Below are 14,969 nucleotides of genomic sequence, written 5' to 3' on the forward strand. Positions count from 1 at the left end.
CACTTACAATGTGTCAGGCATAGTGCTAAACACACCAATCAATCAGCTGCTGTTTAGTCGACTCCAACTCACAGCAACCCTATGTGTGTCCAAAAGAACTGTGCTCCACAGGGTTTTCAATGGCTGAGTTTTCAGCAGTAAATCACCAGATTTTTCTTCTGAGATACTTCTGGGTGGACTAGACCCCAGATGATGGGATAGTAGCAGAGTTCTTAGTCATTTGTACCACCAAGAAACTCAGCCCCCAAAAATATATTACCGTACAGTACCTCGTTTTTGCTCACTCTAACTCTACGAATTACTTGGTTTTAATATCTCCATGGATAGGTGAGAATAGCTGAGACACTGAATGGCTAAATGGTGACCCTAAAGTTTCACAGCTGCTGAGCAAGTGACAGAGCTGGAAGTCAAGTCTCAGTCATCTAATTCCAGAGTCCCAGGTCCTTCCCATTGCTAGAAGACCTCTGATGTCCCAGCACCTCAAGTCAGAGTTCAAAATGTATCACAAACACCAAAACTACCCCTCCTCATTTACCTAACCTATACTCCATGGCCCATAAATATTATTTTGCATTGAAAATAAACCCAGCCACCTTTCCCCTTTACTCCTTTACATTTTGTATTTGGAAAGCCGTGGTGTGGCACTGTAGGATAAGCACTGGACTCCTAGCTACATGGTCAGCAGTTCAAATCTACAGGTACTCCTCAGAAACCCTATAAAGGGTAGCTATGAGTCAGAAATGACTCGATGGCACTTAACAACAACAATAACAAATCCAGGGTTGAACACAAATATCTCCCTCCACCATGCCTACACCCGAGCTGTAGATATTACTGGGGTGGGAATCACATAACCCAACTAATAAGCGTTTAAGAACTCTAATCACAAACTTCAAATGGATACTCAACATGACCAACAATCCTACCATCTTTCCGAGGGTCTATGTTACCTAGTTACACCCTTTCCTACACTTCAAAATGACTATTTAATGCCTTTTCCTCTCAATCTCCTCACCTCCTCTCTCCCAACCTACCATTACACCCCACTCTCAACTAATGATCTTGCCCTAATACTGAATCAAAAAACGAAAACCTTCTAAGAAGAATGCCCTTATTCCCACCACCAAGTCCCTCCATGGGTATATCTTCGTACAACTTGTCTGTATTTCTCCTGAGACAATACAAGTGTCTCTTCTCCTTTTACAAAGCTGTCCCTCCTCTGGGGTTCTGAACCCCATTCCTTCTCTCTTTCTCCAAGATTTCACTCCTTCAGTTACCACCCATCTCTCTGAAGCATTATCTCCTCTTACTCACTAATGAACAATTCCCAGCCTTTTAAAAACATGCTACCACTTCCAACTTAACAAACAAAAACAAACAGACCAAAACTTCTCATCTCATCGCATTTTCCAGCTACAGCCTAAGCACATTCCCTCCAATGGGTAACATCTGGACCCTCACCTCTCACTTTCTCCTCAACCTTGTCTCACATGACTTCTGTCTCCCATCAGATAATGTCACTTGTGATTTTTATGTTGTCAAAACCAGTTTGCCTTTCTTTTCTAATCTTAATTTCTCAAGCCTGAGGGCAATAATAACCTATGGTCCTTGAAACACCCTCACAGGAAGTTCGTTTTGGTTGCCTTAACCCCTCCTTCTGTTCTTAATTTCTAATATTTAGAGTTCCCAGGGCTTTACTTTTTTCTTCATCTTCAATGGTTTTACAGGAGCGTACTAAACACCAAGCATCTATTGACAGATCTAAAATCTGAACTCCAGAACTTGATATGGAACTCCTCACATGGCCTCTTCATGTAGTCACTACAAATTTAGCAAACCTACAAAGGAATTCTTTAATACCACTTCTCCAGACCTGCCCCGTTTGTTTACTGATACCTCCATTCATTCTTTCTGACAAGCCAAAAACAAAGCAAAGGTTGAACCATGATTTTTCTATTTTCCTCATCTCTCACTTCAAATCCAACTCCAGGTCTTACTGATTATAGCTCCAAAATACATCTAAAGTCTGTCTATGTCTTTCTATCTTCACTGCCCCAACTATGGTGTAAACCATAACTGTCTCTCATTGGATTTCTGCCACAGCCTTCCATTTGATCTCCCTACCTCTACGCAGAACTCTACAATCACTTCTCTACCCAGCAGCACCACCCTCTAAGTCTTCAGTGTTATTTCAATAATTACTAATGCTCTAAGAATACAATCAAGACCCTTATTACAGTCTACCAAGTCCTGCAGAATCTTTGTGAAAACTCCTACAGATAATCTTCCTCTTCATGACTTTGCTCCAGCCAGAAAAGCCTTGTCTCTCTTTACCACACATAACAGAACTTTCCCTGGGTATAAATCTTCTCACATTTTATCCCTCTGCCTGGAATAAATTTCCCCTAGCTCTTCACTTATTTCATTCATTCGCATCTTTCCGGGCTCAAGTCCCACATCACTTCCTCAGAGATTCCTTCCCCAATGGATTCCTTCATCAAATTAACCTGTTTTTTTATTGTATAAAATTACTCTGCTATTCCGTGAGGCAAGAACCAATTTTCTTTTTATCATTCTATTCCAAGGCCCTAGCACAATACCTAGCACGTAGTTGTTGCTACTGTTTAGTGAGGTCGAGTCAGTTCTGACTCATAGTGACCCTGTAGAGGTTTCCAAGTAGTGGCTGGTGGATTGAACCACCAACCTTGCAGTTCAAACCGACCTTGTGGTTCAGTGTTCATCCTATAGCACCACACCTATAGTAAATAGTAGGAACTCAATAAACATCTGGTGATTGACTAATTGAAGGAAGCAAAGAACAAAGGAAACAGAGGGAAAAAAGAAAGAAATTCTGTGTCTTCATTCTTGCTTTTTCCTCTCTCCAAAAATTGCATCACTCGTCTCATTATTTAAGGCCTAGTTCTATTAATCCATTGGTCTATCCTTATACTAATCTATGTATATGGCAAACTTTTCATTTATTGAGATCTTTCATCAAATATCTTTCAAAAGAGTTTATAAAGATAAACTTACAAATTTCTTTCAAAACTCCTTCAAAGGAGTTTATAAAGATCTAGCATATCTTTTGTTAGATTTATTTCTAGGTACTCCTCCAGTTTTATATTCTTTTATAAATGACATCTCCTTTGAAATGTCCCTTGCTGGTTTTTTCTGTGTGTGTGTGTGTTTTTAAAATAGTACTGTGATGTTTAATATTTTATCCAGAAATCTCTTATTAATTCTCATGATGTATCTATGTCACTTTGAAATATCTTTGGACACAATCATATCATGTGCAAATAATGAGTTTTGTTTCTTCTTTTCTAATACTTACCATATTTTTTATTATATTATTGTGTTGGTTAGGACATCCAGTACAATGTTGAAAAGAAATGTTAATTGCAAACATCCTTGTCTTTTTCTTGATCCCACAAAGAACCAAGTCTGATATTTGTGGCAAGATTTTTTACGATTCCCTTTAACAGTTTAGAAAGTTCTCTTTTGTTCAGAATGTTTATCATAAATGGATGTTTAATTTTATCAAACAATTGTTCTGCATCTATTAAGATAATCATATGATTTTCTCCTTTAATCTTTTAAAGTGGTGAATTATGTTCATTGCTTTTCAAACCGTAATTAACTTTGCTTATATTCTTGAGACAAACTCAACTTGCTCACAATGCATTTTTTTTTTTTTTTTATCCATTGGAAGATTTTGTTTGCTAATAATTTTTAAGAGTCTAGCATTCAGATTGATGAATAATATTTGAGTGGTACAAATAGCTAACACAATCAACTGCTAACCATAAGGTTGAAGGTTCAAGTCCACCCAGAGACTCCTCAAAAGAAAGGCCTGATGACCTTTTTCCAAAAAAATCAGTCATTGACAACGCTATGGAGTATCATTTTACTCTGACACACATGAGGTCACCAGGAACTGGAGTTGACCAATAGTAACTGGCTTGTTTGTTTTCATTTTCCTTAGTTGCCTGTCTTCGCCAGCTTTTTTTTATCAAGAAATCCAAGTTTTATCATTATCCATTAAAAAAAAAAAAAAAAAAAGTTAAGGAATATTCCTCATTTTCTATACCCAGTCTTTGAGTAAAGATCGTTGTTTGGCAGAATTCACTGGCGAAGCCATCTGGGGATCAAGGCTTTTGTCTACTGATACGAGTTTTGTAACAATGATGAAACTAGTCATGTTTTCAATTTGTCTAGTTGGTTTTGGTAAGTTATATATTTTTAAAATGTTTCCTTTGTATCTAAATGTTCAGATTGGCTAGAATAAAGTTGTATAGACTTTTATTGCTTAGAGATCTACATCAGTCTGTATCTTTTTCTTTCTTAATTTGTGCTTTTTCTATCTTTATTCCCTTTAGTTGAAGAGTTGTATCAATTTAATTTGCCTATTCAAAGAATCAACTTTTGGTTTTTTGGTCCTGTCTATTCCATTGATGTTTTCTCTATGAATCCTTCATTGTTTCTTAATTATGTCCTCCATTCTGTGTGTTTTATTCTTTAGTTCTAACTTTAAGGATAAAATTTTCAACCAATTTTCCTTTCCAATATATTCATTTAAGACTTAAATTTTCTTCCAATAACTTCTTTAATATACAGAGTTTCTCTTATTATTTGGTTCTGAATAGTTCTTAATTTCAGCTTTAATTTATTCTTTGACTCAAAGGTTAATTAAAAGAGTGTTTCTTAACTTGTAAACATATGTGGTATTTCGAGTTTCCTTTATGCTATCGAGATCTAGCTTAATTATGTTATAGTCAGAACATATGCTGTATGATTTTAATGTTTTGAAATTTACTGATAATTTCTTTTTGGCTCAGTATATTTTTAAATGTTCCTTATGTACTTGAAATGGATGTGTTTTCTGCAGTGGTAGGGTACAATGCTCTGCATATATGCATTGGGAAAAGAAAGCTCATTGTGTGGTACAAATATTCTGTATTCTCGATTAATTTTGTCTGCTTACATGATTCGACAGCAACTCATTAGGTTTGGTTTATTCTATAAATTACTGAGAGGATGCGGTATAAAGATATTTTTCACTATAATTATGATTTGGTCTGTTTCTTCTCATGGAGAATGCAATATGTCATTTGATTGCTTGATAGCTGCTTCCATAATTGTTGATGGTGGATCCAAGCAAAATGAAGTATTTGACAACTTCAGTCTTTTCTCCATTTATCACAGGGTTATTTATTATTGGTTAAGTGTTGAGGATTTTTGTTTTCTTTACATTGAGGTGCAACCCATACTGAAGGCTGTGGTCTTTGATCTTCATCAGTATTTTAAGTCCTTTTCATTTTCAGCAAGCATAATTTTATCATTGCATATCACAGGTTGTTAATGAGTCTTCCTACAGATATGATGCCATGTTCTTCTTCATATGGTCCAGTTTCTTGGATTATTAGCATACAGATTGAATAAGTATGATGAAAGAATACAACACTTTCCTGATTTTAAACTAGTCATTATCTCCTTATTTTGTTCAAACAGCTGCCTCTTGATCTGTATACAGGTTCCTAATGAGTGCAATTAAGTGTTTTGGAATATCCATTCTTCACAATCATATCCATAGCTTGTCATGATTCGCACAGATGAAAGACTTTGCATAGTCAATAAAGCACAGGTAAAAAGTTTTCTGGTATTCTCTGCTTTTAATCAAGATCCATTTGACATCAGCAGTGATATCCCTCATTCCACATCCTCGTCTGAATCCAACTTCAACCTCTGACAGTTCCCTGTCAATGTACTGTTCTGCCATTTTTAAATTATCTGCAGCTAATTTTATTTGGATGTGACTTTTCAGTTACTGCATCCATAGGTGTAGGTCAAGTTCATGAAATTGTATCAGATTACTCTTTTTTTTCCTTTTCTTCTAGTTGAGCTCTGATCATTCAGTCTTTGAAGCCAGGTCAAGTAGGTATTATTTGCAAGTGTGGGTGTTCTTGTGTCATATATAATGTTCTTGATGTCATCACACAGTTCTTCTTGTCATTGGTCATTAGTGCCTAATGCATCAAATCTGTTCTTGGCATGGTCTCTAAATTCAGGTAGGATATACTCAAGGTCATATTTTGACTGTCATGGACTTGTTTTCATTTTCTTCAGCTTCAGCCTGAACTTGCATAAGAGTAATGGATGGGCTACTTAAAAGTCAACCTCTGATCTTGCTTTGGCTGGTGATATTGAGTTTCTTCATCATCTCTTTCCACAGATGTAGTCAATTTGATCCCTGTGTATGCCATCTGACAAAGTCCAGATGTCATCATTATTGCATAATTTTGTCATGAAGTCTCCATCATCATTTCTATCACGCACGTGGACCATATTTTCTAACTTCTGAGCCTTCCAACTTTTGCATTCCCATCAGCAGTAATTATCAATACATTTTTATTGCATGTTTGATTAATTTTAGCAAAGAAGTTGGTTGAGTTCTTCAAATTCATCATCACTGGCTTTAGTGGTTAGTGGGTACATTTGAATAATAGTTATATTAACTGGTCTTCTTTATAGGTGTATGGATATTATCCTATCACAGACAGCATTGTACTTCAAGATAGATCTTGAAATGTTCTTTGTGACCATTTATGTGATGCCATGCCTCTTCAGTAGTGGGGGAAAAAAATCAGATAGTAAATCATATGATTGGCCAAATCAAAATGGCCAAATACTTGCCCTTTTCAGCTCACTAATGCCTGCCTAGGAGATCAATCTTTATGCATTCCATTTTGGTTTTGATGCTTCCAATTTTCTAGATTGATACTACATACATTCCACATTCCAATTTTTGATGGATGTTGGCAGCTATCTTTGTCACTAGTGTTCTACAATTTTATTAGGTATAGATTTTTTATTTATGATGTTTAGGGTTCATCAACTTTTTATATCTGTTATTTTTACTTTAAAATTAAAATATATGTATATATATATATATATATATATTTTTTTTTTTTTTTCACTTCTGAAAAGTTCCAGGACGTTTTCTGGACAAATTGCCTCCACTCTGTTCTATCATTTCTCTTTCTGGACTTTGTCTGGATTTATGTTAACCTTTCTCAATCTATGTCCCATGCATCTTCCATCTCTTTATATTTTCTATCTTATGTCTCTCTGTGCTGTGTTCTGGATACTTTCTTCTGCCATTTCTTCATAATTCTTTAAATTGTGCCTAATCTAACATGACTTTCCCATAGAGGTTTTTTTTTTTTCCCATAGAGTTTTTGATGTTAAGTTTTACATTTTTCATTTCTAAAAGTTCTACTTATTTTCCAAAGTGATTTGGTTGTTATTTATAGTTTCTTATTCTCAGCACGTATCTTCTAGGTTATTTTTTACTTTTATAAAACATATTATACCTAATTACACTGTAGTCTGTGACAAAGAATTTTATTATCTGAAGAGCTTGGATGTCCGATTTCACATCTATACTTTCTCCTGCATCTCACTCAAGGTGCCTCATTCTTTCTGTGTTTGCTTTTACTACAATTCTAAGACAATTTTTGTGGGAATTCTGAAATCTTGGATGAAAGCAGTTTCTTCCCGAGAGCATTTGCATTTGGGATGCATAATACCTTGTATTACTGTTGTTGCTGTTGTTAAGTGCCGTTGAGTCGGTCCTGACCTTTAACAACCCTGTATAGGGTTTCCGAGGAGCAGCTGGTGATCTTGAACCAGGGACCTTGCAGTTCAAATGGATTTGCAGTCTGGTGGATTAACCCACAATGCCACACCTTGTAAACTCAGAATTGCTCTGAATTAAATTCTTAATCCTTTACAGGAGGAGAAAGCACATTTTTCTCCCTCACAGCTGCTAGTGGTTTTGAATCTCCATTCCTGTGGTTAGCAGTCCAGTGCTTATCTTACAATGCCACCAGGGTTACTTTATAAATACCTTGTTGTCGTTAAGTGCCATCAAGTCAATTCCAACTTACAGCGACCGTGTATAGAGCATCCAAGGAGCACAACCTTGGAGTTAGCATTCCAGTGTTTATCTACAGTGTCACAGATGAAACCTTGTGTGAGTGGTGGTGATGATGGTTGTGTGCTCTGGCGTTTGTTTGGTTCATAACAACCCTGTATAGGGTTTCTGAGACTGTCAGTCTTTATGGAAGCAGAAAACTTCATCCTTTCCCCAAAGAGTAGATGGTAAATATGAACTGCTGACCTGGAAATCTGCAGCCCAACTCCCACTCACATGACTATGATGATGTGGACGGCTGTTTTACAATGTCAGAGCCCTACGTCCAGTCTTTATTTTCGCATTGCCTAGAATTTATCGTGAGAATGAAGAGTTTTTATCAATTATGTTGCTAAGGAAACTTTGTGTTTGCCCAATACCATCTATAAGAGGGTTCAGTCTCAATGGTAATACTCAGTTTTTATTTATCAACTGCTTTTGTTCAATCCACAGAGTTGGTGTTTTACACTCTGCTCACAGTATTAGGAGAGTAACTTCTACAGTGGTTCTAAGGAGAACATGGGTCCTCCATCACATAGAGAATTACATATGGTACTTGCTGTATAAGAGGGTTAAATCTCCTACCTTGAAACTTACTCAGTCCCATGTAGGTGCAAAGGTTGCTCTTGCACAGCTTTGTCCAGCATGCACTCTAGCATCTAGACCGAGGTGAGCACCGAGTTGTTGTTGTTGTTGTTAAGTGCCGTCGAGTCGGTTCCGACCCATAGCGACCCTGTACAGGGTTTCCGAGGGTGTAAATCTTTACGGGAGTAGAAAGCCTCATCTTTCTCCCGCGGAGCGGCTGGTAGTTTCGAACCGCTGACCTTAAGGTTCGCAGCCCGATTCGTAGCCACTACGCTACCAGAGCTCACCGAGTAGATCCTCAAAAACACTTGTTAACTAACTGATTGTTGAAGCCAGATATTTCTTTCTAACTCAATAGAGAATCACCTAGACATGTTTTTAAAGTGTCTATGCAGCAGGAACAGTAGTAGTCTAGTGACAAAATAGGCACCTTAGATGCAAGAGAACTGAGTTTGATTCCTGGCCAGTGAACTTCAGTGCAGCCACTACCTGTGTGTCGGTGGAAGGTTTCATGTTTCTATGATGCTTAACAAATTTCAGCAAAGCTACCAAACTAAAATAAACTAGGGGAAAGAGCCTGGAGACCTTCCTCCTAAAATGAGCCAGTGAAAATCCTATAGACCACAGTACTATAGTCCCACTGTGTATGGGTGACTTGACAGCAGCTAGCAACAACAAAAACATACACCACAGCACAACACTTCTTCTTTCCATTGGGATATGACACTTCAAAGTTTACAACGGAAATATTTGAAGTCTTGTCTGCTTAACAAAACTATTAGTTCCACGAGAGAGGAACCCACTTACCTCTCCCCATATTTCTCACAGGTTAGTATAATGCCACCCACGTGTGTGGCTAGTATTCAGTAAGCTGAGTAGATTGGTTGATTGATTAAAAGAGCATATGAATGTGTGCCCGTGAATACCATAAACAAGCAATTTCAGAGCTGATATTGCCTACTCCTTTCAGCAGTTCAAAACTACCAGCTGTTCCACAGGAGAAAGATGAGGCTTTCTGCTCCCATAAAGATTTACAGCATTGGAAACCCTGTACAGGGTCACTATGAGTCGGTTTCGACTCCACGGCACATAACCACCACCACCATTGCCTACTGCTTAGCCAATAGTTGCCAAATGCAGTAACTTAGGCTCTACAGGTCAAAAATGTAACTGCTTTTACTTATTTGTTAACGGTATGACACCCCACCCCATCCCCATAGAAAATTCTTTTCCTATGTGACCTCCAGGAGAGGTCAGAACCGTGACTGTAGAACACAGTAAAGATGTAAGAGTACCACCTCAGTATAGGACCTCTGACTTTGCCATAGTTAGTGGATCACAGAAAGCTAATCATACCTTTTTAGTCTCTGAACACAGCCTATAGGAAGAACCCTGCCTTATGGCATGAGCTGCCTGTACTCTTTCCAAACCTTTGGTTTCTGGGCAAGGTGAAACGTGATGAGACTATCTACCAGGATCTTTGTCTGTCTTTGTCTCTCTGCAGCTGCGGGTTTTCAAGTTGGCCAAGTCCTGGCCAACCTTAAACACACTCATTAAGATCATCGGAAATTCAGTGGGGGCTCTGGGGAACCTCACCATGATCCTCTGTATCATCGTCTTTGTCTTCGCTCTGGTTGGCAAGCAGCTTCTCGGGGAAGACTACGCCAATAACTACCAAAAAATTACTGTACTGGGTGAAGAAAAGCCTCGTTGGCACATGCAAGACTTCTTCCACTCCTTCCTCATTGTCTTCCGGATCCTCTGTGGGGAGTGGATCGAGAACATGTGGGCCTGCATGGAAGTCAGTCAGAAACCATCCGTGTGCATCATCCTTTTCTTGATGGTGATGGTGCTGGGGAACCTAGTGGTGAGTGATGAGATCCACTGGGGCCACTCTTGTGGGCAAAGAAGCAGCTATTGGGGTATCCTAAAAAGCAGTGACATGGCACATTCTCCTACCTAAATGGTTCCTCCCTCATCTTTAGTCTTCCAACGTTTCAAAGTTACATGGGATACATTACAGGAGGTATCCCTTGGGGGACATCCTGGCTTGCTGAAATGAGTACATGTGACAGAGAAGGAAGACCCATTTAGAATCCCAGCTTTACCACCTACTAGCTGGGTGACCCAGGCAAGAGTTTGGATCACCCTGAGCTCTGGTTTCCTCAGGATCAAGAAAATTGTGTTTATTCGTGGGTTTACTGGGAGCATTAAATGACAGGAGATGACGTGCAAATTGCCCAGTGCAGTGTTTGGACCACAGCAGGCACTCAATAAACGGTGGCCATTAGTTGTTGACGGAAAAATTTCCCTCTGTGCTGTAGGGGGTTAAAAATATATTTTTCTTCAATGGAGCAATAGTTGGCTGATTTCTCCAAGTTGCACAGGTCCAAGTTAGGAACCAGGACAGTTTAATTGGACAAGACAAAAGAGAGAACCCAGGTCATGAACAACTTCAAAACCCACAAAATAGGTTTTTTAAAAAACTCCCTCCTCCTCACTAGATTTCGAGAATCCTTCTGGAGACCTTCCTGCCAATTAGCCACCTTCTCTGTCCCAGCCTGGTTCCTCACCCATGAATTGTCTCCACTCACTCTCCTCCAGGGTATCCCTGCCCTCCCAGCAATGGCTGACTCTGTGATAAGATGTGATTTTCCAGGGGCCCCTTGCTTATTGCCCTGGAAGTCAACCAACTTCCAACTGTAATCCAGAGCCCTGAAGGGGACCCAATTCCCAGGGAACCCATGGATGAACACAGTGGCTTCATGACCAATCCTAACATATGGGTCTCTGTGTCCAATGACATAGGTGAATCTGGCCTTGGGAACTTGCAGAATGATGGTGAGGAGGATGCTCAGAGCTCCAGATAGGATGTAGCCCCCAAAGGGCAGTTCTTTCCCTCATAAGAGTGTTATAGGCCATCCCTTTGGGATGAAACAATGAATTTGAAGTCCTTCCCAAAGTGGTCCCTGAACTGGAGATGCCTTCTGTCTACTTTCCCAAAGAGAGGCTGTTTAAAACGCCTACTCCCACTTTCCATGCCCTGCGTTTCTTCCAGGCTGAACTCACCATCTCTGCAAACCCTTAGGCTAAACACTTGTACATCCCTCATGTCATTTCATCTTTACAACTACTCTGAAAGGTAGAGAGCAAGCCCCCACTCCTTGCTTACAGAGAAAGAACATGATGATGGCAGCCTGGAGATGTGCTCAAGATTCCAAAGTGAGAAATAAAAACCAAGGCTTAGGCAGGTGACGCTGGTTCTAGGCAGACCTGAGCCTGCTAGTCTCTGTTGCCCTGAATGTCCTGGAGCTCACCAGGATGATCCTCCACTGTGATGGAAGATGTACTTTCATGTTTCCTCCACATGAGGCAGATCACTATGGGATGTTCCCAAGGCTTTCTGAGCTGATCTCAGAATGAGTGTCCCCCCCCCCCCCCCCCCCGCCAACAGGTAGCACTCTGGGTGGACAGGAAAGGCCCAGGATGGGGCTGTCATATTATTCAGCTGGTGGGCTACGGTAGGGTTCAGCCCTGTGGTGGATTGCTCTCCTCTCCCATTTCTTTTCTTCAGGTGCTCAACCTCTTCATCGCCCTGCTGCTGAACTCTTTCAGTGCTGACAACCTCACAGCCCCAGAAGATGACGGGGAGGTAAACAACCTGCAGGTGGCGCTGGCGCGGATCCAGGCAATTGGCTGTTCCATCAAGCAGGCTGTCTGTAGCTTCCTCCATAGACCCTGCCTTCTCCCCCGGCCCAAGACTGATCCCAAAATGGTGGTGAAACTCCCACTCTCCAAATCCAGAGCTGAGAACCACAGTGCTGTTGATGCTGCAGTGGGGAACCCTGGAGGGGTCCTGGCCCCTCAAGGTCCCAGGGATGAACACAGTGACTTCATAGCTAATCCCAATGTGTGGGTCTCTGTGCCCATTGCCGAGGGTGAATCTGACCTAGATGACTTGGAAGATGATAATGAAGAGGATGCTCGAAGCTCCAGAAAAGAAATAGTCCCCAAAGGTCAGGTAAGAATTTTCCCCTGGGTCAGCCACAGGAAGCAGGGAAAGGCCTCAGGGTTAGAGTGTCCCAGGACAGGAGGGAAAGTGGTTTTCCAACATCAGGGCTAGTACAGCCTTGAAGAATCCCTGGCAAGCCAGACCTAGGTGACCTTGAGGTAAGGAAACATGAATAATGCCAAGCCTTCTGAAGAAGGTGATAGTTGAGCTGGCCCTGGAAGAAAGAATTCCCAAGACGAAAGGCACAAGAGAGTGATTCAGCCCTCTTTCACACAGCCGCCCCATTCTCTCTGCCCAACCCTGGCCTTATGTATGAGATGCTAATGAGATTCCACTAAGAATAGGGTTTTGTCGTAGAGCAAGATTCATTTAATGTACACCCTCAGAAGTCGTGATTTTTACATTGCTCGTTGATCCAGGCTTTCCCTACAAGTGATGTAATGTTGTTGTTTTTGTTAGGTGCCATGGAGTCATTTCCAACTCATAGCAATCTTATGCATACAAAATAAAACATTGCCGGGTCCTGTGCCAAACTTATAATTGTCATCACACTGGAGCCCATTGTTGCTGCCACCATTCCAGTCTATCTTGTTGGGGGCCCTCCTCTTTTTCGCTAATCCTCCACTTTACCAAGCATGATGTCCTTCTTCAGGCACTGGTTCCTCTTGATAATATAGCCAAAGTATGAGAGAAGAAGTCTGGTCATACTGGCTTCTAAGGAGCCTTCTGGCTGTACTTTTTCCCTCACAGATTTGTTAGTTCTGTTAATATTCTTCTCTAACACCATAACTCAAAATGCATCAATTCTTCTATAGACTTTTTTATTCATTGCCCAACTTTTACATGCATTTGAGGCTATTGAAAATATCATGGCTTGGGTCAAGCGCCGCTTAGTCTTCAAAGTGACGTCTTGAACACCTTACAGAGGTCTTCTACAACAGATTTGCCTAATTCACAATGTCGTTTAATTTCTGAACTGCTGCTTCCATGAGTACTGACGGTGGATCCAAGTAAAATAGAAGTTTTGACAACTTCTATCTTTTCTCCATTTATCATGATGCTATTTATTGCATCATGAGGATTTTTGTTTTCTTTGCACTGAAGTGCAACCCGTACTGAAGACTGAGATCTTTGATCTTCATCAGTAAGTATTTTAAATCCTCTTCGCTTTCAGCAAGTAAGGTTGTATTATTGGCATATCACAGGTTGTTTACTGAGTTTTCCTCCAATCCTGATGCCACATTCTTTGTCACATAATCCAGTTTCTTGGATTCTTCACTCAGCATACAAATTGAATAAGGATGGTGAAAGAATACAACCCTGGCACACACCTTTCCTGATTTTAAACCATTCCGTGTTCCCTTGTTCTGTTTGGATCACTGCCTCTTGGTCTATGCATGGGTTCCCCATAAGCACAGTTTAAGAGTTCTGGAATACTCATTGTCCACAATGCTTTCCATAGCTTAACATTGTCCCCACAGTCAAAAGCCTTTGGGTAGTCAATAAAGCACAGGGAAACATATTTCTGTTATTCTCTGCTTTCAGTCAAGATTCATCTGATGTCGGCAATGATATCCCTCATTCCACATTTATGTCATAGAGAAATAAAATGTGTCACTTTGGGCATCAAAAATTCAAAAGCACATATAAACCACTTGGTACTACATATTTTTAAATATTTTGCACAACCACTTACCACCTTAAACTGATATATCATTAATGTCTTCTTAGCAACTCGGAGTACATTTCTGCATGAGGTGGGAAGGTAGGAATCCCTGTGGGACTCCGGAGACAGGCAGGGCTGTTGGCCAGGCCATAAAGTGGCTCTTGATACCTGTGCTTTGAGTCTGTATCTCTTCCACAGTCTCCTGAGTTGTCAACTCTGTGTTTCCGAAGCTGCTCTTACCAGCTGCCATACTGTACAGGCCTTGGTTTGGGTGACAGTTGAAGGTAGACTGTCCCCACCCCCAGAATAAAGGCTGTGAACTCAGTAATGGCTGCCTACTATTCGGAGGCATTTTCAGTTACTTTGGAGTCCTTGGGAGGCTACAGATGGCCAAGTTCACTATCACCATGACCTCTGGACAAACAATAAAGATTGTGGCTAACATCTATAAGCCAAGCACTTCATGTAGAGTTTTCCAAGTATTAACATAATCATCATAGTAACCAAATGAAGTAGGGCCTGCCTTCTCCATTTTTCAGGTGGGGAAAATAAGGATCAGGTTATTTAACTTCGCTGATCCTGGTGTGGCGCTATAGGATAAGCACTCAATCACAAAGTCAGTTTGAACTGCAAGATCAGGGGTTCCAACTCACCAGGTGCTCTTCAGAAACCCTATGCATGGTTGCCATGGGTTGGAATTGACTCAGAGGGACTTAGCAACAACAACAATG

At 40.3% G+C, this 14,969-nt stretch overlaps 1 protein-coding gene across 1 annotated transcript in view; it reads left to right on the plus strand.

Moving 5' to 3' along the window:
• Nucleotides 1–14,969, plus strand: part of SCN10A (sodium channel, voltage-gated, type X, alpha subunit) — a 192,634-nt gene that overhangs the window by 97,912 nt on the left and 79,753 nt on the right. The window contains exons 15-16 of the mRNA XM_006869181.1: nucleotides 10,065–10,427; nucleotides 12,135–12,581. Coding sequence (XP_006869243.1) covers nucleotides 10,065–10,427; nucleotides 12,135–12,581 — 810 coding nt within the window. The remainder of the gene's footprint in view (nucleotides 1–10,064; nucleotides 10,428–12,134; nucleotides 12,582–14,969) is intronic.

This window comes from Chrysochloris asiatica, unplaced genomic scaffold (genome assembly GCF_000296735.1).
Source record: "Chrysochloris asiatica unplaced genomic scaffold, ChrAsi1.0 scaffold00127, whole genome shotgun sequence".
Taxonomy (NCBI): domain Eukaryota; kingdom Metazoa; phylum Chordata; class Mammalia; order Afrosoricida; family Chrysochloridae; genus Chrysochloris; species Chrysochloris asiatica.